Below are 24336 nucleotides of genomic sequence, written 5' to 3'. Positions count from 1 at the left end.
CAGACGGGCAAGGAGCCAGCTGCAGACCAACACCAAAAACCCCAGACCCAATGTCACTTCCAAGAGGGCTTGAAGCACAGCCTTGTGTTATGTGATTGAACCTGTTCAATAGTTAACACACATCATCAACTATTGTGTAATTGACATGCATTTGAACATGTGGATATGCTTTTACTCTGCCTTTAATCAATAGAAAAAGCTGTTTTCCTCATTATTTAAATCTAGTTCATTATCAGCCCAAAGCAGTAAAACGTGAGCATCAATACCGTCTGGAAGCTGCATTTGAAGCATGTTTTACTAGAGAAACAGTACGAGAGAGAGAGAGAGAGAGAGAGAGAGAGAGAGAGAGAGAGAGAGAGAGAGAGAGAGAGAGAGAGAGAGAGAGAGAGAGAGAGAGAGAGAGAGAGAGAGAGAGAGAGAGAGAGAGAGAGAGAGAGAGAGAGAGAGAGAGAGAGAGATCAGCAACCACCAGTCAGAGTGGGAGAGGTCAGAGAAGATTAGCTTCTAGATTAGTGGAAGGTTTAGTGAACGGATAAAGGATAACTACACATCATCAACAACAGAAAGAAACTTACCAAGTCCATTTTCACAGTCAACAAACTCCATAGAATGGACAGCTCTGTCCACTCCATATGGGCCCATTAGTGTCCTGCCAGCAAAGGAGGAGGGACGAGGATGGAGAAGAAGACAGGGGGAGAAAAAAGATGGTTGAGAGTTCTTAGACCTTCAGACCTTCATCCTTAGATCTTCAGACGTGCTCCATGAGCACTGACTGAAAAAACATCTAGCATTATGAATCAAACTGAATATTCAGCTATTCAGAGATTCACATGTTCTCTCACACTTTTACCACAACTGAATTATATTGTGACACACTTCCTGCTCCTTTTGAGCGCAGCAATCTTTCCCATAGACCTGCGTCACAACTGGCGCATGTGCACTGGATCCCCCCAACACAAAGAATTGGAGAGCCTTTGGTCGCAGAGGTATTGCGACGAACACCGGGCAGCTCAGCTCAGATCAGGAAGTTCACCCGCAAACGGGAGCTCTCCACAGTTCACCGTTCTTCATTTATTTTTTAGTTCACCATTCTTTGTTCGTTTTAGATCAGCTGAGCTCCTGGTTGGAGTTTTTTTTTCATGATAGAGAACCAAAAAATGATGGAAAATTGCATCAGAGACTTATAAACACTCTCCGGCAGGTAAAAAAGGGTTATTTTTATAGTATAACATGGATTATTATGACAATAAACCAACAAAGGTAAGACTGGATTAATGCTTTTGACTTCACAAAATTACCTTTATTAGTTTTGCGGCTGAGTTTGTGTATGTTGGTGAATATTAAACATGTTTTTGGAACATCTTTGGTGCTACCGGGTCTGTCGGATTCAAGTTGTGCGAAGCATAAGAATGGTAGTTTGGCACCCCCTAGTGGTGATATGTGATTAGAACATCTAAAAACAGCTCTGTCGCCACAACCGCAAATTGCAGAAGTAAATTATTAGAATTATGCGCTATGAGGCTATTTTTAATACATTCATAATGTGAATACTTTCTAATCAGTGTTTCTGCTGAAACACTTTTGTTTTTGGCTAGAACTATGATGAAATAATGATTAAAAATGTATGTTTTTGGCACGTTTTATTTAAACGTGTTTGACACCAATGTTTAGTGAGTTATTTTATTTTTTTCTGCTTACTTGAACTGTTTTGCTGTTGTTTAAAAAAACAGGAATGTGACTCAAAATTACAAACATTTAAAAGATTTATTATTTTTTCAAATAAACTATTATTTACCTTACTTATCTGCCCATAAACCATCATTTTGTAAGGAAGCAAATGGATACGAAACATGTTCACAGAACAAATTTATTAAGACATAGCCTCGTTAGCAGCATTGGGAACTTTTTAAAAGTAATTAGTTATAGTTAAAAAAGTAACTCAGTTAATTAACAAATTACAATATTAAAAAATGGTGGGTGGTGGACTTCAGCCTGGCGAGGTCTTCGACCTGCAGGAGTCAATGTGCTCTGCGCTTCTCCCGAGATCTCCCTCCCACCTGTGACTGTACAGTAGATGGGCAACGTAGATGGCTGCTCTCGCTGGGGGAAACAGGATCTCAGCATGAGACCCAATAGGGGGGGGGGGCCCTATTGGGTCTCATGTTGTGCTGTCTGAAGTCTGTTGCATATCTGTTGGTGTTTCTTTGCAGTGGGAGGGTAGCTGTGAAGTGCCTTTTTTCCCCTCCTCCCTGATCAATTCCTCATGTAACCCTCTTATCTCTATTAAGGTAGCACGACTCAGGGTTGACCCATTTTGCACATTATTCTAATTTTTCCAGATTAACATAATTGTGTGTTTTTATCAGCATTTCTGTTGCTGATAATCTAGTAATAGTTAAATTAATAAATAAAATCCTTTAAAATGACACTAGAAGAGGCACACGCCTGATGGAGGACTTACATTTACTAACTTGGGTCAGACCCAACCACAGAAGAGCTGAAGCTGGGTGGTAAACACACACAGGTAGTTCTACTAACACCTGAGCACCATGACGTCTGAGACTGATGCATCAGCGTTACAGCGGGACTAAAGACATGATCAGGAACAGGTTACAGCTGGATGATCTAGGAAGGTAGGAGATCAGGACGTCTGAGCGGTGAACAGGTGAGCGGACCTTCGGGACGTCCCGTTGTCACGTCAAGAAGGGCACGGCTGCAGACCCGCACCTGCAGCAGCGAATCTGGTATATTATGATGTCACAATGTCGTTGTGAGCCTGTGTGTTTGTTAATGGCTCCGCCCTCTCGGTCTGTCAGGCAACAGCATTCATTGCATTTTTCAAACATGAAGTAGGAGTGGAGTAGTGATAGGGGGTGACTTGCTCTTTAAGTGCAGTTGGTTTGCATGTTTTTTTTTCAAGTAAGCTGAACAAATCAGATTTAACAGTGTGTGTTGACTAAAAAAAGCACTGCTTAACTACATAAGTACAAAAAAGAAAGTAATGTTATTGTTAAAAAAACTGTTCTAATTTTTTTCTATATGTAAAGTGCATGTAATACCATAATAAAGTCACATATATTATTAAACAATTAATTATTTAACCAGTGTCCTGTCTGGCAGTAGAGCATACAGACAGTTTTTTGAGTGCCATATACAGTAGACACTACTTACTTTACTGCACGTGTACATGGTTTTATTATAAATTTATAATTTAAATCTTATTTAAGTTTATTATAACTAAGAGATAATGGGACTCGGCGTGAAAAAAGAAAAGGAAAAGAAAAATTATGCTAATATTGATGGATAAGATATAGTAAAGATACATGAAAAAAGAGAGAAATACAAAAAAGGTTTAAAAAGTGAGAGAATTACAATCATGAGCAGTTTTAGCAATTTGCTCTGAAGCAGCGTTAATTTCGTTGACAAAATATTATTTTTATGATGAATGAATTTTCATGGACTAAAACGAAACGAAAACAAAAACATACACACCATGACTAAACTATGACGGTTATTGACCGACATTGTCTTTGACAAATAAGAGATGACAACAAAAATTGACAGAAACAAAAATCCAATTAGAAAACGGAAAAGACGGGCGACCAGAAAAAAGAACCAATCAGCAAATGGAAAAGGCAGAACTAGACAAGAAAAGAACCAATCAGAGTTCGCAGCCGGCCGCTGTTTGACCAAGCTACCGCTTACCAGACGTCATACACTGATGTTTATGCCGGTAAAAGTTATGTCTAAAGGGAGAAAATGTTCGTGGCTGGGAGTAAAAGCCGTAGATGTGACGATCTGAAAAGTATTTGCTTGGTGAGTACACTGTAAACCTTAATAAGTTCACAGAACTCAATAATTATTTTGTAACAGATTACACAAAAATATTTAAGTGATGTTTTTAAACATAATAAAAATAAATAAATAAATAAAAATTACCTTTGCGGTTTCCTCAAATTATCTCAATGTTATCTCATAATCATTGATATTCCTCAACTTATAATTAGGGAGGGGGATCTGAACATATGCGGCTTTCTTGTGTTGGACATGATGACGAACTGACAAAATTTGTGTCTTTTGATTTAATTGTTGTTTATTCAAACTAACAAGTACAGCAACGGTGTAGCTATTCTTTTCTATTTTAGTTGAATTAGCAGACTCCATGCTTCCAGGGTGCACTGCTGCCCTCTGCTGGTTCTTTCAGGTTACAGTCATAGAGCTCATATGTCCCTAAACAGCGACTGTATTTTAAGATGGTGGATGACCATGAAGGGTCGACCACAGTTTCCATCCATCCATCCATTGTCTCTACCCGCGTTGTCCACGTAGGGTCACGGGGGGGGGGGGGGGGGGGGGGGCTGGTGCCTATCTCCAGCGGTCAATGGGCTATCAGGCGGGGTACACCCTGGACAGAGATCCAGTCCATCACAGGGCAACACATAGGCACACAGTCACGCACGCACACACACACACACGCACACAAAAACACACACACACACACACACACACACACACACACACCTAAGGACAATTTAGACAGACCAATCAACCTAACAGTCATGCTTTTGGACTGTGGGAGGAAGCCGGAGTACCCGGAGAGAACCCACGCATGCACAGGGAGAACATGTAAGTTGCTTTGGACAAAAGCGTCAGCTAAATACATAAACATAAACATGCAAATTCTATGTAGAAAGATCCCAGGCTAGGAAGCAAACCCAGGACCTTCTCTCTGCAAGGCAACAGCTCTAACCACTGCGCAGCCCTGATCGCAGTTTATATATAAAAAATGTATAATTTCAAGTTGAGGGGAATATTTAGAATTGATGCTGGTGAGAAGTATTAGTGAAAACGGACAAGTTTGTGAACTGAAAACACAGGATTTGATAGTAAACAGGTAATGTCATGTTGAGAGCGTAGGAGGATTGGACCCAAAATACAGACACCAGAACATCTCAAGGCAGAAGTGGTTGTATAAATAAAATTCCTTTTGTTACGGATGCTGCTCAACACACAAAAGGTGCAGGACTCTAAGCCTGAAACAAAAACCTGGAATGACAAAAACAAAAGCTCACTTATGAGCCAGAATCTGGAGTCACTCGAGAGGGACAAAACAACGCTGACATATACAATGGACCGACAAAATACTGAGACGCAGACAGGGTTATATGCACAGGGGCTGGGTGATTAGGAAACGAGGAGCAGGTGCGTGGGGAGACAGAACTGAGGAGAGACAGGTGGAATCAATAAACTAAATGGGAAGAGAAAACCAAGCAGAGGAGGGGATAAACCATAACCTATGGGACTCTACATAAATAACCCTAAAAGACTAAGGGCACAGGAGAACCAAAGATAATAACTAATGGCGTGAGGAGTGAGGGAGACTAATAAACAAGTGGGGAAGGAAAACACACACACGCTAAAAGAAAGACTAATAAAATGAAAACCTGAACCTATGGAAAACTACAGAGGAGCGACTAGGGGAAAACCTCAAGGGGCACCTGGGGGAAAACCTGGAGGGGCTGGGGAACCAAAAGGACACAGAACATGACAGATAAAAATATCACACACTGTGCCTTTAAAACAAGGAAAAGGTTGAACTAACTCAACACAAGTTTCACCTACTCGTATTTGATTTTTTTTTTCAATATTTTGGTTTACCCTAACCTTGGTTACAAAAGTGTTAAGCATAATTTATACTTCTCTGTCAGCTCCAATAGGGAGAGACACGCACGCATGGACAGAGACGTTTTGCCCTCATACTCCTCCGTCTCCCGGGAAGTGTTGCAAAGCAATTCCCCGCTAGAACAACAGAGGGCGTAACACTGTAATGTGGTATCCTGTCATGTATCCGTTCCAAGATAAGTGGGTTTAGAGTGTGTTTTTTGTATTTAAAGAGACTTTTTAACTTCGACAAATTTGCCCCTCATCCTCCTCCACCTCTTCATGCGCTTGCCACCTCTAAACCTACGTTTCCTGTCATTTCTGTCCACGAATAAAAGGCTTGCTGTGTATCTTTCCACTCCTCCAGTCATGGAGGAATAAAACATTCATATCTGGCGGCACAGCGGCGTTCCAACCAATCACTCACTTGCGTTCTCTGTCTTGTTGGATGTTTAAAAAAGAGAGCTTGACTCCATTAGTCCTTGCGAGCCTGCTGGAGAGCCCCTGAAGTGACTGATAATGGCACTGCATGCGTGCGTCCCGACGCAGACGTATAAATGAGGTTTTACGATGTTGTTACGGGGGGTGGGTGAGGGGGTGCTGGAGCTCAGTGAACCGAACCGAACCGAACCAGGAAGCAGCATCACTCGTGTTGTTGTCTAATCTTTTTTCATATTTCGTTACTGTTTGAAGTAGTTAACATTTCCTTTTCACAAGCTGGAAATTATTGCATGAGAAGAAATATACATATATTTTAGTCAACTAAAATGAGACTAAAACTGAAACTAAATCGTGACTAAAATAAAAAGAATTTTAGTCAAAGGACTAAAACAAAATTTTAATTTCTTGTCAAAATTAACACTCAAATGTCAGCGAGACAGAAACAATAAGATAATGCCCTTTTTCGTTTCCATTTTCCCCGTGCCTCCATGAAATACTGGCCCCACTGAGGTCCCCCTGGAAAATTTGGCCTAGAACTGCCCCTGAACATGTGCATGTATGTAAAAGTTCTGTCACTAAGAGACTAAAAACCGATACCAATACTTTCCAAAATTATATTTTAATCCCAATATCGGCCGATCTGAATGGTGATAGTATCGCACATCCCTAATTTTAACTAATAAGTAGAAAGTACATTTTGATATGGTGTGATTGTCTTGTGGCTGGCTGAAATATTTTGGTAAATGTGTGCGTGTGTTGATTCTACTTTACAGCTCAGAACTGTGAACATATATATCTGATTTATCCATAACAGCATGCGCCACGGAGCGCACCGACTATCCGTTTTTGATCCGTTACGCAGCGCGCAGCTCGATCACTGACAGATGGAGTAACGGAACCGCGCACGTCTTCGGTCATTTTTTAACCGGACTCTGATTGCAGTCGATTTTATGTTCGGTGCCCCCCATAGAGCAACATGTAGGAGGCTTAAAGCTGGACCCTCATAACACCAACTCCGAACCAGCGCCCTACCTGCTGATGATCACTGCTCCTTTAAACATGACCGAAAAGGTTGGCATGTTGGCCAGCAGCCCGCTGCTCGGTGACACGGAGGCTTGGTGTCGGTGGAGCTCCGGTTGCTGTCAACCCTCCGCCAGCAGCCACATGACGGTCTGTCTGCTCAGGCTGTCCGCTCCAACATTTCCACCTTCTCACGCCGCTAATCTCTTACATAACGAGCCCCTCAAATTCTAACAAAACGCACCGAGCTGCAGCCATCCTGCTGGATTATCCCTCACACGTTGTTTTCCTGTCACACTTCCTCCTGGTGGGCTTGTGTTCATGCAGCAGAACCAACATTTAGGCAAGGACACCCTCTTTATGAAGCCCGCGAGAGGGAAACGTGGAGAAGCAACTTAACTCAGAGATAAGAGAAAACTGTCTCCAGTAAGTTAGAGTGCTGCTGGCTGTGAACAGGTGTGTGCGCGTGCGTGTGTGGCGCGCGCGCGCGTGTGGGTGTATGTGTATATAAGTGAGTGTGCGTGTGCGGTTGTGTGTGCGTGTATGTGTGTGTACATGTGTGTATAGGTGTGTTTGTTTGTGTGTGTGTGAGCACGTGTTTGTGTATGCATGTGTGTGTGTGTGTGTGTGTATGCATGCATGTGTGTGTGTGTGTGTGTGTGTGTGTGTGTGTGTATGCATGCATAAGTGTGTGTGTGTGTGAGAGAGAGAGTTTTCTTATGATAAATATGATACATTTTATTTTATTGCAATTTACATTTCTGTTCACCTTCGACAACTCAGACTTCACCTACAGCACCAGCAGATGTCACCTCCAGAGGTTCTCTGATGACTCGGCCTTTGTCATCTGTGTGTCTGAGGGAATGACCAGGAGTACAGGTCAGTCATCATGGACTTTTTGGACTGGTGTGAGCGTAACCACCTTTGCTTGAACACCAGTAAGACAAAGGAAATGGTGACTGACTTCCAGAGAAACACTCCTCCTCACTCACAGGTAAACATCCAGGGAGCAGACACTGAGGTGGTGGATACCTTTAAGTACCTGGGTGTTCACCTCAACAGCAAACTGAACTGGTCCAACAACACAGATGCTGTATAAGAAGGGCCAAAGCTGCCTCCCCCTCCTGAGGAGGCTGAGGTCCTTCAGAGTTAACACCAGCTGCTAAAATCCTTTTATCACTCTGTTGTTGGCTCTGTTATCCACTCTGCTGTGGTCTGTTGGGGTGCAGGCAGCTCTGACCGAGACAGGAAGAGACTGAACAAGCTAGTCAGCAAAGCTAGCTCAGCTCCGAGCTGCCCACTGGATACAGCTGAGGAGATGTGTGAAAGAAGGATGCTGGAGAAGATGACCTCCATCTTTAAAAAATCCTCCCACCCACTGTGTTCCACTGTGGAGACCATGGACAGCTCCTTCAGAGGCAGACTGACATCCCAGATGTAAAACTACCGTAGGTCATTCATCCCCTCTGCTTTAAGAGTGTAGACCTTCTCAGTCTAACTGGTACTGGCATCATCCTGGTACACAATAACACCAGTGCAATACTCAGTATGTGTTCAATACTCCTGCAATACCAGATTTATATAGTGTGTCTGTGTCCCTTACAGAATGCTGCATAGTTCTAGAACCCAAGTTCTTCATTTTTTATTTGTGGTTTTAGTGGTTGAAGGTTACAATACTAGCTTACTGTCTATGTGCATGCACATGTACCTTTGTTATTGTTTTTCTTCAAATTATTCTCTCAGTGTTGGTGCTGCTGTAACAAGTGATGTTCCCCACGCTGCCGTCTATTCTATTCTATTCTATTCTATTCTATTCTATTCTATTCTATTCTATTCTATTGTACTAAAATCTCAAAGAGCTTTCAGAAGTTTAGTTCAAATTTGTTGAGATAGTGACGTGATTATGAGAAATTAAAATGATTGTAGTCCTTTTGTAAAGCCGTGTCCTGAGTCTCAGGGAGGACATCCCACATAGGAGGAGCAGTGGCACAGAAAGCTCGGTCCCCTATGGTGCTCAGTCTGATTCTCAGATAATAATAAATAATATGAAATATTTACATGTAACTTTACCATTTATGGAGAGAGGAGCCAGTTGAGCCATGCGGAGCAGCACAACCACTCAGGCCCCTGAAGTTCACTTTGCAATTTCCTAAATAAATGTGGTAAAAACTGATTATAATGGGAGAGCAGGCAGTTCTGACTTGCTTTAAGTGCAACAACCCAACGAGACAGAGCCTGGATTTTTATTCTGAACAGTTAAAACATATTTTAAAAGGAGACGTGTGACGCATCAAAAAATGTGGCACCATCTCAGGCCCGGTTGGCCCCCCACAACGCCGCGGCTGCTGTGGCTCCCAGTGTTTTCGTTACTGTGGGAAACAAGTAATAATGGCTCTTTGATGGGAAAAGGATGCTGACTCCTGCTTTAGTAGAACCAAAAGTAAAACGTATCTCCTGGCTGTGCGTTTGTCTTTTAACACCTTATTCTTACAGCTGAAATGTCTCCTCAGCCTTCCTTAGCGTCCACTGGAGTGATTCATCGCTAAATCAAACTAATCAGCCGTGTTCATGAACCGAAACATGCAGGAAATGTGCTGGAAGCAGACTGCTGCGCCAGGCATGTCAGTCCAACAGACTGGACCGGCACTATGAAGTTGCAAATGTGGTATTCTGGCCACAGAGGCTGGTGGGGTTCTGTGACATTTCATAAACTCCTTAAAGGGAGTTTTAGCACATACTGGCTCAAGAACACGATTTTAAAATATAAAAAAGCTGCAAAGTTTCCTTTTAAATGTTCCACGTCTTTCATTTTCTCTGCTGTGTTTCAGCTGTAGCAGGACTGACACACAGCAGGACCGGCCCAAACACTTATCACCTCTATCTGCATTTAGATCATCCATTACTCAGCCTTCCCAGTTTAAACCAATTTGAGTTTAAGTGCTGCATGTTTCCACTGAAGCTAAAGCTTCTTTCATGTAAAAAAGCGCTGTCTGTTTTATTTAAAAAAGTGTATAATTAATCCTCGTGACCCCATCTGCACACTCTTGAATTCCTCTTTTCATCCCTGAGTTTAACATAATCTCCCAAAATAATTGTATGCATCTAATTCAGCTCCTCATGCAAAGCAAACTAAACCCAGGGGAGAGGGAGAAACAAGGAATCACACGAATGCAGCTCGTCCGCGCTGAAGGGGACTTCTTTCATCGTGCATCAGAGACGGCTGACCCAACTAGGATTCAAACAAGATCACAGAGAGCCATCTACACCAACCTCTACTAAACAGTTAGTCTCTGTGCTCCATGTTAGAAACAGCATCCGTGTCAACGACTGACTCCATCGATGAAGGATAAGGAATTCTTTGCACCACAAACATGCACACATCTCTTTCCTCGAGTATGAAAACGGTGTAGATGACTTCAGACAGACTCACAGCAATCATATCAGTCTACCCGGAACGAAACCCTCAGAGCGACACATCCACCTGTGACTCCATCTCCACGCGATTTAGACAGCAGTAAACAACAGCATCAAGTTTAATCTCTGTTACCAGACTCCATCATAGCACGCCACAGGAATTCCTGCACGGATATTCCTCCTGTTGAGAACGTACCTGGCAAATCCGAGAGGCACTTTGAGCCTTTGGAACATGTCGCTGGTGTTGTGATGAAGCCTGGATGTCAGACTCTGGCTGATGTCATTGTGCCATTGTGTGCTTTCTGTGTCACGGTGCTCTAACAGCTGCAGGCAGATATGAAGTGTACCAACCGATGAGCAGAGCTTAAAGCTAAAGGATAATACACACAAATCCATAAGGCAGGCTGACACACTAAATATAGGCCTTCGTAAGAGGGCTACTTGCCATCCAAACCACCAGCTGACATTTCACTTCATTTATTCTATGTCAGACATTGTAACTGGTTTGATTTTTTACAACCTGATCTTGTTGTGAAGCTTGTTCTGGCTTCAAGAACCAGCAGCGGTTCCACCCCACCTCCCCCAGCACAGCATTTGGTCAAATCTACTTAATGCGTGCTTTTAAAGCTGCCTTTATCTTTGTAAGTGAAACATTAAACTCAAAGCTGAGCTCACAACAATATTCAAACAAACTAAACAAATGTTGCAGAGATTAAATCTTCAGTTTTCTGTGGTGAAAATGTGCATGGATGCAACAAATGCTTCTCACTGGGACCAGCCTTCTGCAGGTGCATCACCCATGCTGGATTTGGCATTCACTGAGACGTTTTGAGTCCTTTAGTATTAAATTCTGCATCCTGAAGCTGACCTCCCTGTTGACAAACATGAAGCTAGCTAGCACACCTCATGTCATTAGTGAAGTTATGAAAACTTCCCTTTAGCAGTGAGCTATTCTGTTTCACAGGGTTAATCTCAGCAAAATTTTAATTCATGTCAATATTTTCAGGGATTAAAAACTATCAAACTGCGGTCAAGAAGGGTTATAGTTGGTCTTCTGCCCCCTAGTGGTCACATCAGTTACAACATTATTTATATCATTCAGTGCAGAATGAGCAGCTCATTAAAGGGGGAGTTTTGAATTTTTATGCTCGCGATTGCCCCCTCAGGCCAAAAGCGTAACGGCAGCTTCAATAGTAGGCTCGCGCATGCTGTACGTGCACACTCCTTAACGAAAATAACAGCTGAGACAGTCCCTTGAGTGTGTGTGTGTGTGTGTGTGTGTGTGTGTGTATGTCCCGGAGGACAGAGGAAATGAGAATGTGCAGCTAATTAATTAAATAATTTGGTTCTGTACCTTTTTCTTCAGCACAGCTGACAAAGGTTTAAGATGGGCCAGTCCTGCATGCTCAGATCGTTCCCTTCCCTTGCTTGAAAAATTGTTCCAAAATGAAAGTTGAACCCACATATTTTTTATCTGTGAATTCAATGCTGTTCAGCGAGTCTCAAATAAAAATGTGGGCATTTTACTGTAAAAAATAATATATCTAAAACAACTTTGTTCATATCCAGAATCAAACCCAGGTCTTCTGCACAGGAGTCAGAAATCTTACAAGGTGAGCTAAAGCACCAGCAATGTTCATGGCATCTGTAACTTTTATATCATTGATGACACCTGAAACAACGTCAAACCAAAGAACGGTTCGGAGCGAAAATGGCTATTTTGTTGCTATTTTGCAGGAAATATCTAGAAGAAAGTAGCTAAGGGTCCTCAGAAATGTAGCTAGCTTTGTCACTAGGCGTTAGGAACAGTGACAAAGTGGCACTGCCTCTCTCTCTGCTGCTGAAGCTACTGATAGCAAATGCTACGGGCGATGCCTGAGCGTGAACGTGCATGAAGCAGCCTGCTCGACCCGAGCAGCTCTCTTTTTCTGTGATTTTACAGAAAAACAGGCAATCACAGTAAAAATGCCAGGGCTCATTCTACAGGACCAGGGCATTGCAGGAGAATGTATGAAGAAGACATTTATTATTTCTACACATGTTTTGGCTGTCAAACTTCCATAATGTCCCTTTAAATAACACAGCAAACAGGGCTGCTCTAAACTCTTCACCTTGCACACACCCACAACTTTGCCTCCACCCAGGACACCATCATCATTAGAAACCTTCACTTAACTGGTTGAAAAGGTCTGAGTTAGAGATTTAGAGATGGGACTTCAGTAACATTCAAGTGCATGTAAAGAGAGATGTATAAATACTTGGTCAGGCTGTGCAGATGACTTTCATCTTCTGTATTGTGGCTCAGGCTTCACTGATGTCATCCACAAAAAGCAAAACAAACTGAAAGCATCTCCAATGTTGCTGAGGATTCTAGCGACTCGAACACAAAGACAGTTCTACCAAAGTTTCAGGTCAGTGTTGACGTTAACACAAGGTAAAGCAAAACAACGAGATCCACTGAGATCCTGTTTGTCTGGATCTGTAGGCACGCACTATTTTTCCAGTGTATGATGTTCTCATGCAGCGGTCCGCTTACTGTTTATCCCAAGGTAGTACGTACTGCATACGGCCCTTCCTCAACACTGTGGATCACTTCTTCTGGCTCCAAAAACCTTTGCCGCATTAGTCCCATTCAGAAGACCAATATCCGCATCAATCGATGGAATTCATACTCCTTGTAAATCTGGTCACTTGTCAACTTTCTTTTGGGTTGGAAAATTCTCTTTACTTGATGGAATAGCATTTTGTGCAAAATCACCCACAGGCTCAATAAGGTTATCACCTTCTTAAATACTCACTTCCAAATCTAGAACTGCTTTAGTTTTTATGACACTGTCCTTTGGTCTCCCATAGTGGTGAGTAGAATATTTACAATTTTACCTTGCAGGTGAAGGTCATCTGCTAGCTTGCAGGTGAAGGTCATCTGCTAGCTTGTTAGTGTACAAAGATGCATTACTCCCTGGATCCAGAAATGCAAAACAAGCCAAATCATCGGTGCTTTTCTATGCCTTTACTTTAATAGGAACAATGGCAAAGACAGTACCTCCCAGCCCCAGTCTTAGAACAGGCTTCTCCTGCAGCCACATATCCACTGACAACATTTTGCCCTTCCTTGGAAGCCTCGTCCTTTGGCTCCTCCTTTGAAGCAACCTCCACTAGCAAGATTCTGCTTCATATGTAAGAGTGTAGGGTGTGTCGCTGAACATATCTAACAGCATATCTTTTGTTCACAACCATTACTCATGTGTCTTCTTATGAGATAACTAAGGCATAGTCCGTTGCTCTTGAGGAATTCGAGCTTTTCATTGTGCAGTCTTTTTTGAAGCCTTTTGCATTGTTCAAGAAGATCACCAATGTATGATCCTTTTGCATTGTTGTGCAGAATGATCTCTGTGACATAAGATGCAAGGTTTTGTGAAGGCCCTGTCCTTGTTGGTTACCTTCTCTAGAGCTTTCTTGTTTTCAACGGTAGCAGTATACCCAGCTTTAAGTTCTTTTACTTTGATGGCCAATGCTGTGACATTTTTCCTTTCACTTTCTCAGTCTGGCACTTTGTCCTGAGACCTCTCTCCAAACACAGAGTGTGTAGCCATTTCAACCTGTGTTTCAACAAATGACACCAAGTCTTCGAACCTTGTTTGCCAATCTTGTTTTTTCTGAATATCTATAGCGACACTCCTGAATCTCTCCCTCAGCCTGTATGGGAGCTTTGAGATGACCGTGCGCATGTTACTAGCATTTTCCATTTCTTCCAAATACTCTAGATCTGACATTGCGTTAGAATAGTTGGTTCGACAAACAGCATATGCCTCACATGCCTCAGTATCATCTGTTTTAATGGTAGGCCAATATAAATCTTTGTCAAGGAATGCCATAGATATCTTATTTATTATCACCGAAGCGTTCCTTTGGCCGTCTCTTAGCTTCAGGGTAGCCCTGATCTGGCTCCATATGAAAACAGCTGAGCACTACATCGTTAGGCTGTCTAGTTGCGTGCTGTTCAAGATAATACAACCGAACCTTGTTGTTTTCAGTCTTGCTTTCAATACAATTTTCAAATGCTCTCATGAAGAGGCGAAACTCTAATGGATCTCCCCCAAAAACTGGAATGTTTGGTGATGGCAATGTAGACAACCGTTGTTGCTTTAACAAGCTTGCAGTGATGTCGTTTTGGCGTTGCATGATGGTAAGCAGATTAACTGTAGGCCTGTTTACCAAACCTACCAAAGTGACAGGAGCTTTAACTACATTAGCACCTCCTCCACAAGTGTGGCTATGCTGACTTCCATTACTGTGACAGACCTCACTTTCCCTAGCTGCAGACCTCAGTTTATTCACCTTATCGTCTTTAGTGCTACTTGACATCTCTGAACCTTCATACTTTTTTAAAACGGCACATTATGCATCAGCTGAAGCGAGCTTTGCTTGTAGCTCCAACTCTTCCTTTTAAACACTGAACTGGAGTTGTTGCTCCTCTAAAGCCTGCTTCCTTTTTCAATGCAGCTGATTTGACCATAGAGCAGCTCTTTCTAATTCAACCTTCAAGCGCTCAGAACGAGCTGAGGATCTTGTAGAAGTAGCAAACACAGGCTGTTTTTTTTAGGATTCCTAGATACGCGTGAGGCTCTATCTTCAGGACGAATATCAATCTCTGACTTTATTAGCTTCTTCTCTATGTCGTAACACACTGTGTATTCAAGCTTTCACTGCTTGCATGCAGTCTTTATGCTTGTTATTTCTTGGCTCAGACCAGTCTGTTTGATCTACATTCATATTCTCCTCACATTCTAACTGGCAGAATAAGTCTTACTACTGAATTATTTTATTAGTGTTTACTTGACCAACAACTCTCCTGAAATAACTTCCACGTTAGCAACATTTTCCAGATTTCCAGATTATGTTCCAATGCCCTTTGTGCTGGTTTAATCGCTCGCCTTTCCTCTCTTAGGCTCAACGTGTCTTCTGTTCCTTTACCAGACATGGTTGCTTTAATTCTGAGTCCGCATTTTAATGCTTACACTTGCTGCAGTCGTACGGTAGCAACAGTGAACCTGATGAGCTAGGTTACAAACCTTCTAATGCTCACCCATGTCCTGTGTAGCACTTTAGGAAAGGCACTTGTCCAAATTAATGCATCAATGGGCTTTCGTTCATGATATTCCACAAACCTCTCGAAGGCTGTCGTCCAACTTCAACTTGAAACATAGAAACTTGAGACATGCAATGGCTGACAATAAAACTGTTGATCCGATGCAGCTAGCTCCAATTGTAGCATAAAATTAGCACAGCTATGCAATCGAGTAAATCCCCTTCTGAAACACTGATGTAAAAGTAAAAAATTCCCCAGTTTAATTTCTTGGTTGTGTGTTTACAAAAATAAACAAACAAATAAATGTGAGCTGGCTAACACTCCTGTTCTAGATGTTAATAACACAGAAAGATTCATAATACAACTTAGCAGTTCAAACGTAAGAAAACCGTTCACTTCCACAGCTCTCTAGCGCCCCCTGCCTAGGCAACAGAACGTTGTAATCTGAGTCCGTCTGCTCTTAAAGAGACAGTACGCTATTCAACCAACATGTATTAAATCACGTACGTAAAACATTTTTTGCGTGTCTTAATTCTTACATGAACGACTTTACATTTACACATTTTGTGAACCTACAAATGAAATTGTTCATCTTTTTACCGTTAACTCCTATCTTCATTACAGTTAACTGTATTTTGGCCTCTACACCCCTCACTCGGAGATCATCTGTTGGAGAAACAAACACATGCGTACACACACACACACACACGGACACACACACACACGGACACACACTCCTGATTGCTGATTTACTGTGTCTGATGCTGTCTGAACTCCATGTCTCCTCTCTTACAGAATCAACTGACCTGTTGTTAATCATTTGTGCGCCAACGTATTATTTTTACTCACCACTGATGCTGCCTGCTCCTCTGTGGAGTTTTTGGTCTGCTGTGTGTTCTGAACCTTGCCTCATATTTTGGACATTTTGCTCATCAGACCATGGATCTGTGTTAAATTTTTTGTGTACTGTTGTTTGGTCCTGGGAACATTTGACAACTTCTGAGTTTTGAAACACAAACCTATCTTCAACCACTTCTCCAAGTTTCGTAGTCACCTGCTTCCATGGGACCAGAGCGATAGCTCTCATCTTGAAACAACCCCTGCACCCTGGAAATTCCCTCAGGAGGTGATTTAGGGCTAGGGGGTGAGGAGTGAAGCACAACAACAGGGGTTGTGGAACATTCTGCTCGGTTGCTGACTTTTTGTCAGACTGAACCAGGAAGCAGCTTCAGGCAACGAGGCAGATGGTGGAAAACTGGAGCAACCACTGAAGACACCCCCTAACTGATTAGGGACAAACTGTCTTTTTTCCCCTCAACTCTATGCTTAGAACCACATCAAAGCTGGTACTGAAGTGGTTGGTTAATCTGGTACCTGTTACTAATGGAAATGCAGTCAAGTCACAGCTTTAGTGTCCGATCAGAGAAGCTAGAACATTTGTGTTCAGAATTTTATTAGCTGGTCTTGACACATATGTTGTTTTCATCAGAAAATATAAGAACGACAACAGAAGAATTCAAATTCACGTTTAAAATGAAACGTTTTATCCTTCAGGAGACATAGCTCTTCTGTTTACTCTGCAATAATAATCTAGTCAAACTCATGAAGCAAAAAGTGTCTCTGATCCAGTGATGGATTGGCCATCTGTGAGTTCTGGAGAATCCCAGAGCGGCCGGCTGCAGCAACGTCCAGCCTACAACCCAAGTGGGCCGGTACCGCCACTGTATTACTAGTTTATAGATAAATAATATGTAGGAAAATCAAGGACTAAGTCTGTCTGAGCTATCAGATGACCTCTCTGATGTCTTTGTATCCAGAAAATGGAGATGTGTTGATCTGCAGAAAGATTCCTTCATTGTTGAAAAAGGCCATTTATTTAATCTGTGCCTGCTAAGATGTAAACCTAAACGACACTAATGATAGTCATTTAGCACGGGGGGCACACAATAAATCCCCATGGAAATGGGCTATTATCAGAGTTTCACTAATCAGAAATGACGTTTTAAGGAATCTGTTAGTAAAATAATAGTAACATTAATAATAACAATAATCCAGTCCAGGTTGGCAGTGTCCAGGTTCTGTAGTTTTTGAGCTAGTCCAGTCCCAATGAGGTCCAGATGCCAAAAAGGGTTTTAGCCTAAGGAGCAGATTAAAATGCTTTTTCTAAGGGGGTAACAGCACTTATTTATCTCAACTTCAAGCACTGCTCCCGCCCGTCGGAGAAGAAAGTTCACGAGAGATCCGCAATCCCCCCGTGCGCAGATGGCTGGACCCATGGAGATATTCCAGGGCTGAATTTTTGTCCCAGTTTGCCCGTGCTCTGATCTCACTGTGAGTGGAGATCCATCTGAATAAACAGCTGTTTAGCAGCATATTGTATGATTACACATCCACACACATATGCATTTCCCTTAAATTTCTTTAAACACACACAAACATGCACGTACGCACGCACTCACACACACACACACACACACACACACACACACACACGCACGCACGCACGCACGCACGCACACACACACACACACACACACACACACACACACACACACACACACACACACACACACACACACACACACACACACACACACACACAGAGTGAGAGACAGTGAAAGAGATTTATTCTCTTCTTTTCTGCAGCCATGGCAACAACCATTTGCCTCTGAACTTTAATCACTAAATCTGCACAGTGGGTTATTTTCAGATTAGAGGATTATCCAATCCACACTGACAAATCAAACAGGCTGTGGCCCAGTCACAAGGAGACACACCCCCATGCCCTCCAGCCCACACAAACACCGAGTTTTAAGTCTTGTATCAGTGAGTGTGTCGCATAAACAGTGTTATAAAAAGAACTAAATTAAATGCTGAATGAGTTTAAGCCTTATAGAGTCCTACAACCCCCAAGGCATGTTGCCACCGGCCCTGCTGGCCACCTCCAGAGGGTAGGAGGGTGAGGTGTCTAGCACATAATCACTGTGACAAACTGAGCAGGGCTTGAACCTGCAACCCTCTGGTTATGGGGTGGGCACTTGACCCACTGATCATTGATAAACCAGGCTTGTTATGTCTGTCCTTTATCCAGTAAGTCACTGCTGCTCTGGCTGTTTACACTCCAAACTGAGCAGAACTAAAAACAACTTGTTGTAAAACTCAGTCTTTCCAAAACCACTCTGATAATGCCTACATCATCATATGACATGATGAGAGAGATCAGCAACAGGAAAGTCCCGTCGGGTCACAGATATCTAAGCTGTCACAGATCTAAAGACAACCTCAAAACCAAGCAAGACCCATCCATCCATCCATCCATCCATCCATCCACCCACCCACCCACCCACCCACCCATCCATCCATCCACCCACCCACCCACCCACCCATCCATCCATCCATCCATCCATCCATCCATCCATCCATCCATCCATCCATTTTCATCCGCTTATCCAGAGTCGGGTCGCGGGGGCAGTAGCCTAAGTCGATGCACATACTTCCCTCTCCCCAGCCACTTGGGCCAGCTCCTCCGGGGGAATCCCAAGGCGTTCCCTGGCCAGGTGAGAGACATAGTCCCTCCACCGTGTCCTGGGTCTACCTTTAGGTCTCCTCCCGGTTGGATGTGCCCGGAAAACCTCACCAGGGAGGCGTCCAGGAGGCATCCTGACCAGATGCCCGAGCCACCTCAACTGGCTCCTCTCGATGTGGAGGAGCAGCAGGTCTACTCCGAGCCCCTCCCGGATGACCGAGCTTCTCACCCTATCTCTAAGGCAGAGCCCAGCCACTCTTCGGAGAAAACTAATTTCAGCCGCTTGTATCTGCAATCTCATTCCTATGGTCTCTACCCAAAGCTCATGACCATAGGTGAGGGTAGGAACGTAGATCGACCGGTAAATCGAGAGCTTCGCCTTCGGACTCAGCTCTCTCTTCATCACGACAGACCGGTACAACGCCCGCATCACTGCAGACTCAGCACCAATCCGCCTATCGATCTCACGCTCCAATTTTCCCTCACTCGTGAACAAGACCCCGAGATACTTAAACTCCTCCACTTGGGGCAGGACCTCATCCCTGAGCATCCCAAGCAAGACCATCAAACATTAATCCATCTCCATCAGTACAGACATGGCCAAATGTTTGGAGAATAACATGAATCAATCCCAGAACGTTCTGAAGAGCTTCAGATAAATTATTAGGCCCAAGCAGCAAAAGGGAAATATTGGGATGGTATTTTATTGTAGTGTTATGAAATGTGTTACACTAGTACAACTTATTAAGACCCTTTCTTGGGCGCATGGCCAGCATCATTCAGGAATATGCTGGTGAAGGTTCTCAGTCATCCAGGTCACGATAATCCAAAAGGGTTCAAATGAAGGCAACAGGACTTCTTTGGTTTCTTGAAGATGTTTCACTTCTCATCCGAGGAGCTTTTTCAATTCTGACTGGAATGTAGGAGAGTCAAGCTCATAAGCTGTAGCTGTCTGTTGTTGTTTAACGAGCCAAAACTCGTGTCGGGTACCTAGAGTGGTTTTGGCTTGTTTTCTGATGTCTGAGACCAATGCATCAGTGTTACAGCGGGACTAAAGAAGTGATCAGAAACAGGTTACAGCTGGAAGATCTAGGAAGGTAGGTGATCGTGATGTCTGAGCGGTGAACAGGTGAGCGGACCTTCGGGACATCCCGCTGTCACGCCAAGAAGGGCACAGCTGCAGATTCGCGCCTGCAGCAGCGGATCAGCAGGTCTGCAGCTGTAGATTCATCACGTCTTCCTCATTCTTCACGGGCCGAGATGCACTTGGATGAAATCCACTTCACTTCACTGCACTTCAACACACCGCGCTGCTGAATTAGTAATGCATGGATTTTCTTATCAGTAATGACGTTATGACAAAAGAAGATGGTAATTAATTAGATTGCTCATTACTGAAAAATAATTTTTAAAGTAACACCGTTATTTTAAACGGCTTTATTCCCATCACTGTAATGAACACCATGTTCAAGCATGAAGGTGTCCATATGTGCTCTTGGCACCAGGATACCTTAGGCCGCAGCTCAATGAACGACTTTGATGTCGTTTTGTCTGATCTATCGCCGTATGTCTGGGACACTCGGGTGAAGAGAGGGGCGGAGCTGACAACTGACCACTACCTGGTGGTGAGTTGGCTCAGATGGTGGGGGAGGATGTCGGTCAGACCAGGCAGACCCAAACGTATCGCGAGGGTCTGCTGGGAACGTCTGACAGAGTCTCCTGTCAGAAGGAGCTTCAATTCCCACCTCTGACAGAACTTCCTAAGTGTTCTGGGGGGAGGTGGGGGACATTGAGTTTGAGTGGGCCCTGTTCTGTACTTCTATCGTCGAGGTGGCTGACCGGAGCTGTGGCCGCAGGATTGTCTGTGTCTGTCGTGGTGGCAATCCTTGAACCCGCTGATGGACACCCGGCGGTTAGGGATGCTGTCGAGCTGAAAGAGTCCTATCAGGTCTTTTTGGCCCGTGGGACTCCAGAGGCAGCTGACAGGTACCGGCAGTCCAAGCGGAATGCGGCTCGGGTGGTCACAGATGCAAAAACCTGGGAGTGGGAAAGTTTGGTGAGACCATGGGTGGAGCAAGACTTCCATGTGGCTTTGAGGAGATTCTGGTCCAGCGCCTTAGGAGGGGAAAGCAGTGCACTACCAACACTGTTTATAATAGGGACGGTGTGCTGCTGACCTCTACTTGGGATGTTGTGCATCGGTGGGTAGAGTACTAAACTCATTTCAGCAATTTACAGCTGTTAAAGTCCAATCCAGCAGCCCACATTTAACTTCTGACTAACAAATAAACTGATGAGTGTCTGATACCTCTGACATTCCCAAATGGACCTGATGGACCAGTCAGCTTATACACTGTTAGGTGGAGAGAGAAAGAAAATCAAATATCAGCAACAAGAAAACTTCCCTGGAGACAAAAACAATCAGCAATCTGCTTCAGGATCCATGTCTTCTGTGGACAGAAAATCAAACTCAATGATGCTCCAGAGATCGATCATCACCGGGGGAAATGCTGGCCAATTATAGGTTAACAGGAATTCCATTAGTGCATATTCATTATTTCTTTCAGGGCAGACTAGAACTGGAGAGGGAGAACATAAAGATACATGGTAAGAACAAGATGTCTGTTCATTTTTCCATTTTTGTCTGCTTGTCCAGGTCTGGGTGAGGATGCCCAAACCATACTCTCCCCAACAGCTTCAACCATCTCCACCAGTGGGACCCCAAAGCATTCCCCAGCCTGCCTGGACACAAAACCCCTTGGGTGTGTCGTGTCCTGGCTCAATCCAGGAGCGACTCAGAAAAAAATCCATTCAATCTGCTGGGTTTCCTGACATAGGAAACTTTTAACTAACTGGCATAATTAACTGAACTCAACTGGAATGTTTACTTTGTGAAGTGCCTTGAGACGACTCTAGTCATGAGCTGGTGCTATATATGTAAATAAAAGAAAAAAAAATACATTTCTACCTAGTACCCTGTCCCAGATCCAAGAATACCTTTGGCCAATGCCCTCCTTCATCAGCACTCATGGATTCCTGCCGACCATAACCCAGACCATCTCCTCCCAGCCAACCGGTTCCTGACCCCTCAGTGCTGGCCTTAGGAGGACTCCAATAGATCATCTCTTCCTGTGGAAACTGCTCCCCTAGAGACTCCTACTAACCAGCTGTTCGTCCCATCTGCCTGCAGGTCGAATGCCTTGGTCTGGACCCACTTATGTGTCTCTGGACATCCTGGACCTACCGGGAACCTCCAACTGTCCAAAATTCCCTGTGGTGGCCCTTCTTGCCCAATGATGTGGAAGAGTTTGTTGCTACCTGTGAGATCTGTGCCCGATCCAAGTCCTCCAATCAGCCCGCCACCAGGGACCAGCAGCCCTTGCCAGTATCCAGGCGCCACTCCAGGGACCGATTCTGGTACTTTACCGCCCACTTCCAGCTCTGAGTGGCCTCCACCAAACTCAACCCACGCTTCATTTGGCCCAGGTAATCAACCGCATCAATCTTGTAACCCAGTCTTTCCCAACACTGGTCCTCAGGGCCCACTGACCTGCATGTTTTCTGTCTCTGCTTCAGCATACCTGATTTAGATTGCCTCCCAGGAGGACATCATGTGCTGCAGATGCCTGTTAATCACTCATTCATTTAAGTCAGGTGTCTGGCAGCAGGGAAACACTGCTGTAGCCTACCACCTCTATGCTTCTCCCAACATCCGTCCTGTGTTCCATGTGTCTCGACTCAAGCATCATGATCCTACACACATCTCACCTGTCATCTGATCATCCCTCCTGTCTGTTTAAATGTCTTCCACTCGCTCACCTTCCCCAAGAGTATTGGGGTACAAGGCTCTTAGGTCCCTGCATGATTGGTCCGCATTGCTGGCAGTAAAGTTTGGCTTGATTTTGGTGAGTTATCAATCAGCACTCGTCACTTTTGTTAAGGAGGTGAATTGCTACTATGAGCACTGGGGTATACCCCGAATGCATGAAATCAAATCAATGTCAAAATCATTGTTAACACTTTACAACAAGGGTCCCTTTATTAATATTAGCATCTTTAAGCGTTAATAAACTAAATAATAAAGTGTCAACAACTGCTTCATATAAACAAAAGCTGGATTTATACTTCTCCGTCAGCTCCAACAGGGACAGACGCACGGATGGAGACATTTTGCCCTCATACTTCTCCGTCTCCTGGGGAGAATTGCAAAGCAATTCCCTGCCAGGACAGCAGAGGGCGTAGCGCTGTTCTGTGGTATCCTGTCATGTATCTGGTCCAAGATAGTGTGTTTATATTGTGTTTCTGTTTATAAGAGACTTTTTAACACAGACAAATTTGTCTCTCATTGTCCTCCACCTCTTCATGCGCTCGCCACCTCTAAACCCACGTTTCCTGTCATTTCCGCCCACAAATAAAATGCTTGCTGCACATCTTTTCACTCCTTCAGTCACGGGAGAATTAAACGTTCATATTTTTCGAGTTTTTTCGCGAGGCATTCTTCAAGCTTCTCCGTGTCTGCCGCTAGTTATCCTCGGCTCTCTTTATGTTTTTCAGGGCGTAATGGCGGCAGTGTAGACGACAGCGGCGTCCTGACCAATCAGAAGCTTGTGTTCTCCGTCTTGACGGACGGATGTTTAGAAAGAGAGCTCGACTCCGGCCGTCCTTGCGGGGCTCTCCAGCAGAAACACAGGGACTCCGCACTGACGCAGAAGCATGACTCAGGCTTAATGCATTATTAAGTAGACACCCCTCTCCCCACCCTTGCCCTCTGTCCTAACCTTAAGGACACTTAATAGTTAACAACAGTAAAATTAAAAAGGGACCTTGTTGTAACATGTTACCTAATTATTAACCCTCCCACTGTCCTAATGGGTGTGACCCCACGAGGAAAGTTGGCCATTGAGCGGGATTGATGGTTTATCCCTTGGGTCCATGTGGCAGGGGTGAGGAGTGAGCACCACCTCACCCCTGCCACATGGACCTCAGGGGATAAACCATCAATCCCGCTCAATGGTCAACTTTCCTCACGGGGTCACCCATAAAGACAGTGGGAGGGTTAAAAACCCAATTCAATCAAATGTTCATTTAATTAAAATGTAAACTCAAATAAATATGTATTATCCTTATAAACAATGTCATTTAACGGGTGACGGCGGCACGGGAGTTAAGTGCTCGCCCCATAATC

At 43.9% G+C, this 24336-nt stretch overlaps 2 protein-coding genes across 5 annotated transcripts in view; one reads left to right on the top strand and one right to left on the bottom strand.

Moving 5' to 3' along the window:
- Nucleotides 1–24336, bottom strand: part of si:dkeyp-72e1.9 (syntaxin-binding protein 4) — a 113984-nt gene that overhangs the window by 77321 nt on the left and 12327 nt on the right. Inside the window, exons 1-2 of one of the 4 annotated variants that reach the window (XM_070546962.1) lie at nt 10733–11051; nt 576–649 (exon numbers count right to left, since the gene is read on the bottom strand). In XM_070546962.1, coding sequence (XP_070403063.1) covers nt 576–649; nt 10733–10932 — 274 coding nt within the window. In that variant the 5' untranslated portion in view covers nt 10933–11051. Of the gene's footprint in view, nt 1–575; nt 650–7134; nt 7326–10732; nt 11052–24336 lie in introns of those variants that run through there. The other 3 variants (XM_054742123.2, XM_015968938.3, XM_015968937.3) reach the window with 3 other exon arrangements.
- Nucleotides 7906–24336, top strand: part of LOC139063907 (zyxin-like) — a 30210-nt gene continuing 13779 nt past the window's right edge. The window contains exons 1-2 of the mRNA XM_070546963.1: nt 7906–8001; nt 22342–22637. Coding sequence (XP_070403064.1) covers nt 22445–22637 — 193 coding nt within the window. The 5' untranslated portion in view covers nt 7906–8001; nt 22342–22444. The remainder of the gene's footprint in view (nt 8002–22341; nt 22638–24336) is intronic.

Source organism: Nothobranchius furzeri, chromosome 18, assembly GCF_043380555.1.
Source record: "Nothobranchius furzeri strain GRZ-AD chromosome 18, NfurGRZ-RIMD1, whole genome shotgun sequence".
Lineage (NCBI taxonomy): Eukaryota > Metazoa > Chordata > Actinopteri > Cyprinodontiformes > Nothobranchiidae > Nothobranchius > Nothobranchius furzeri.
This window is presented reverse-complemented; position numbering and strand designations above follow the sequence as displayed.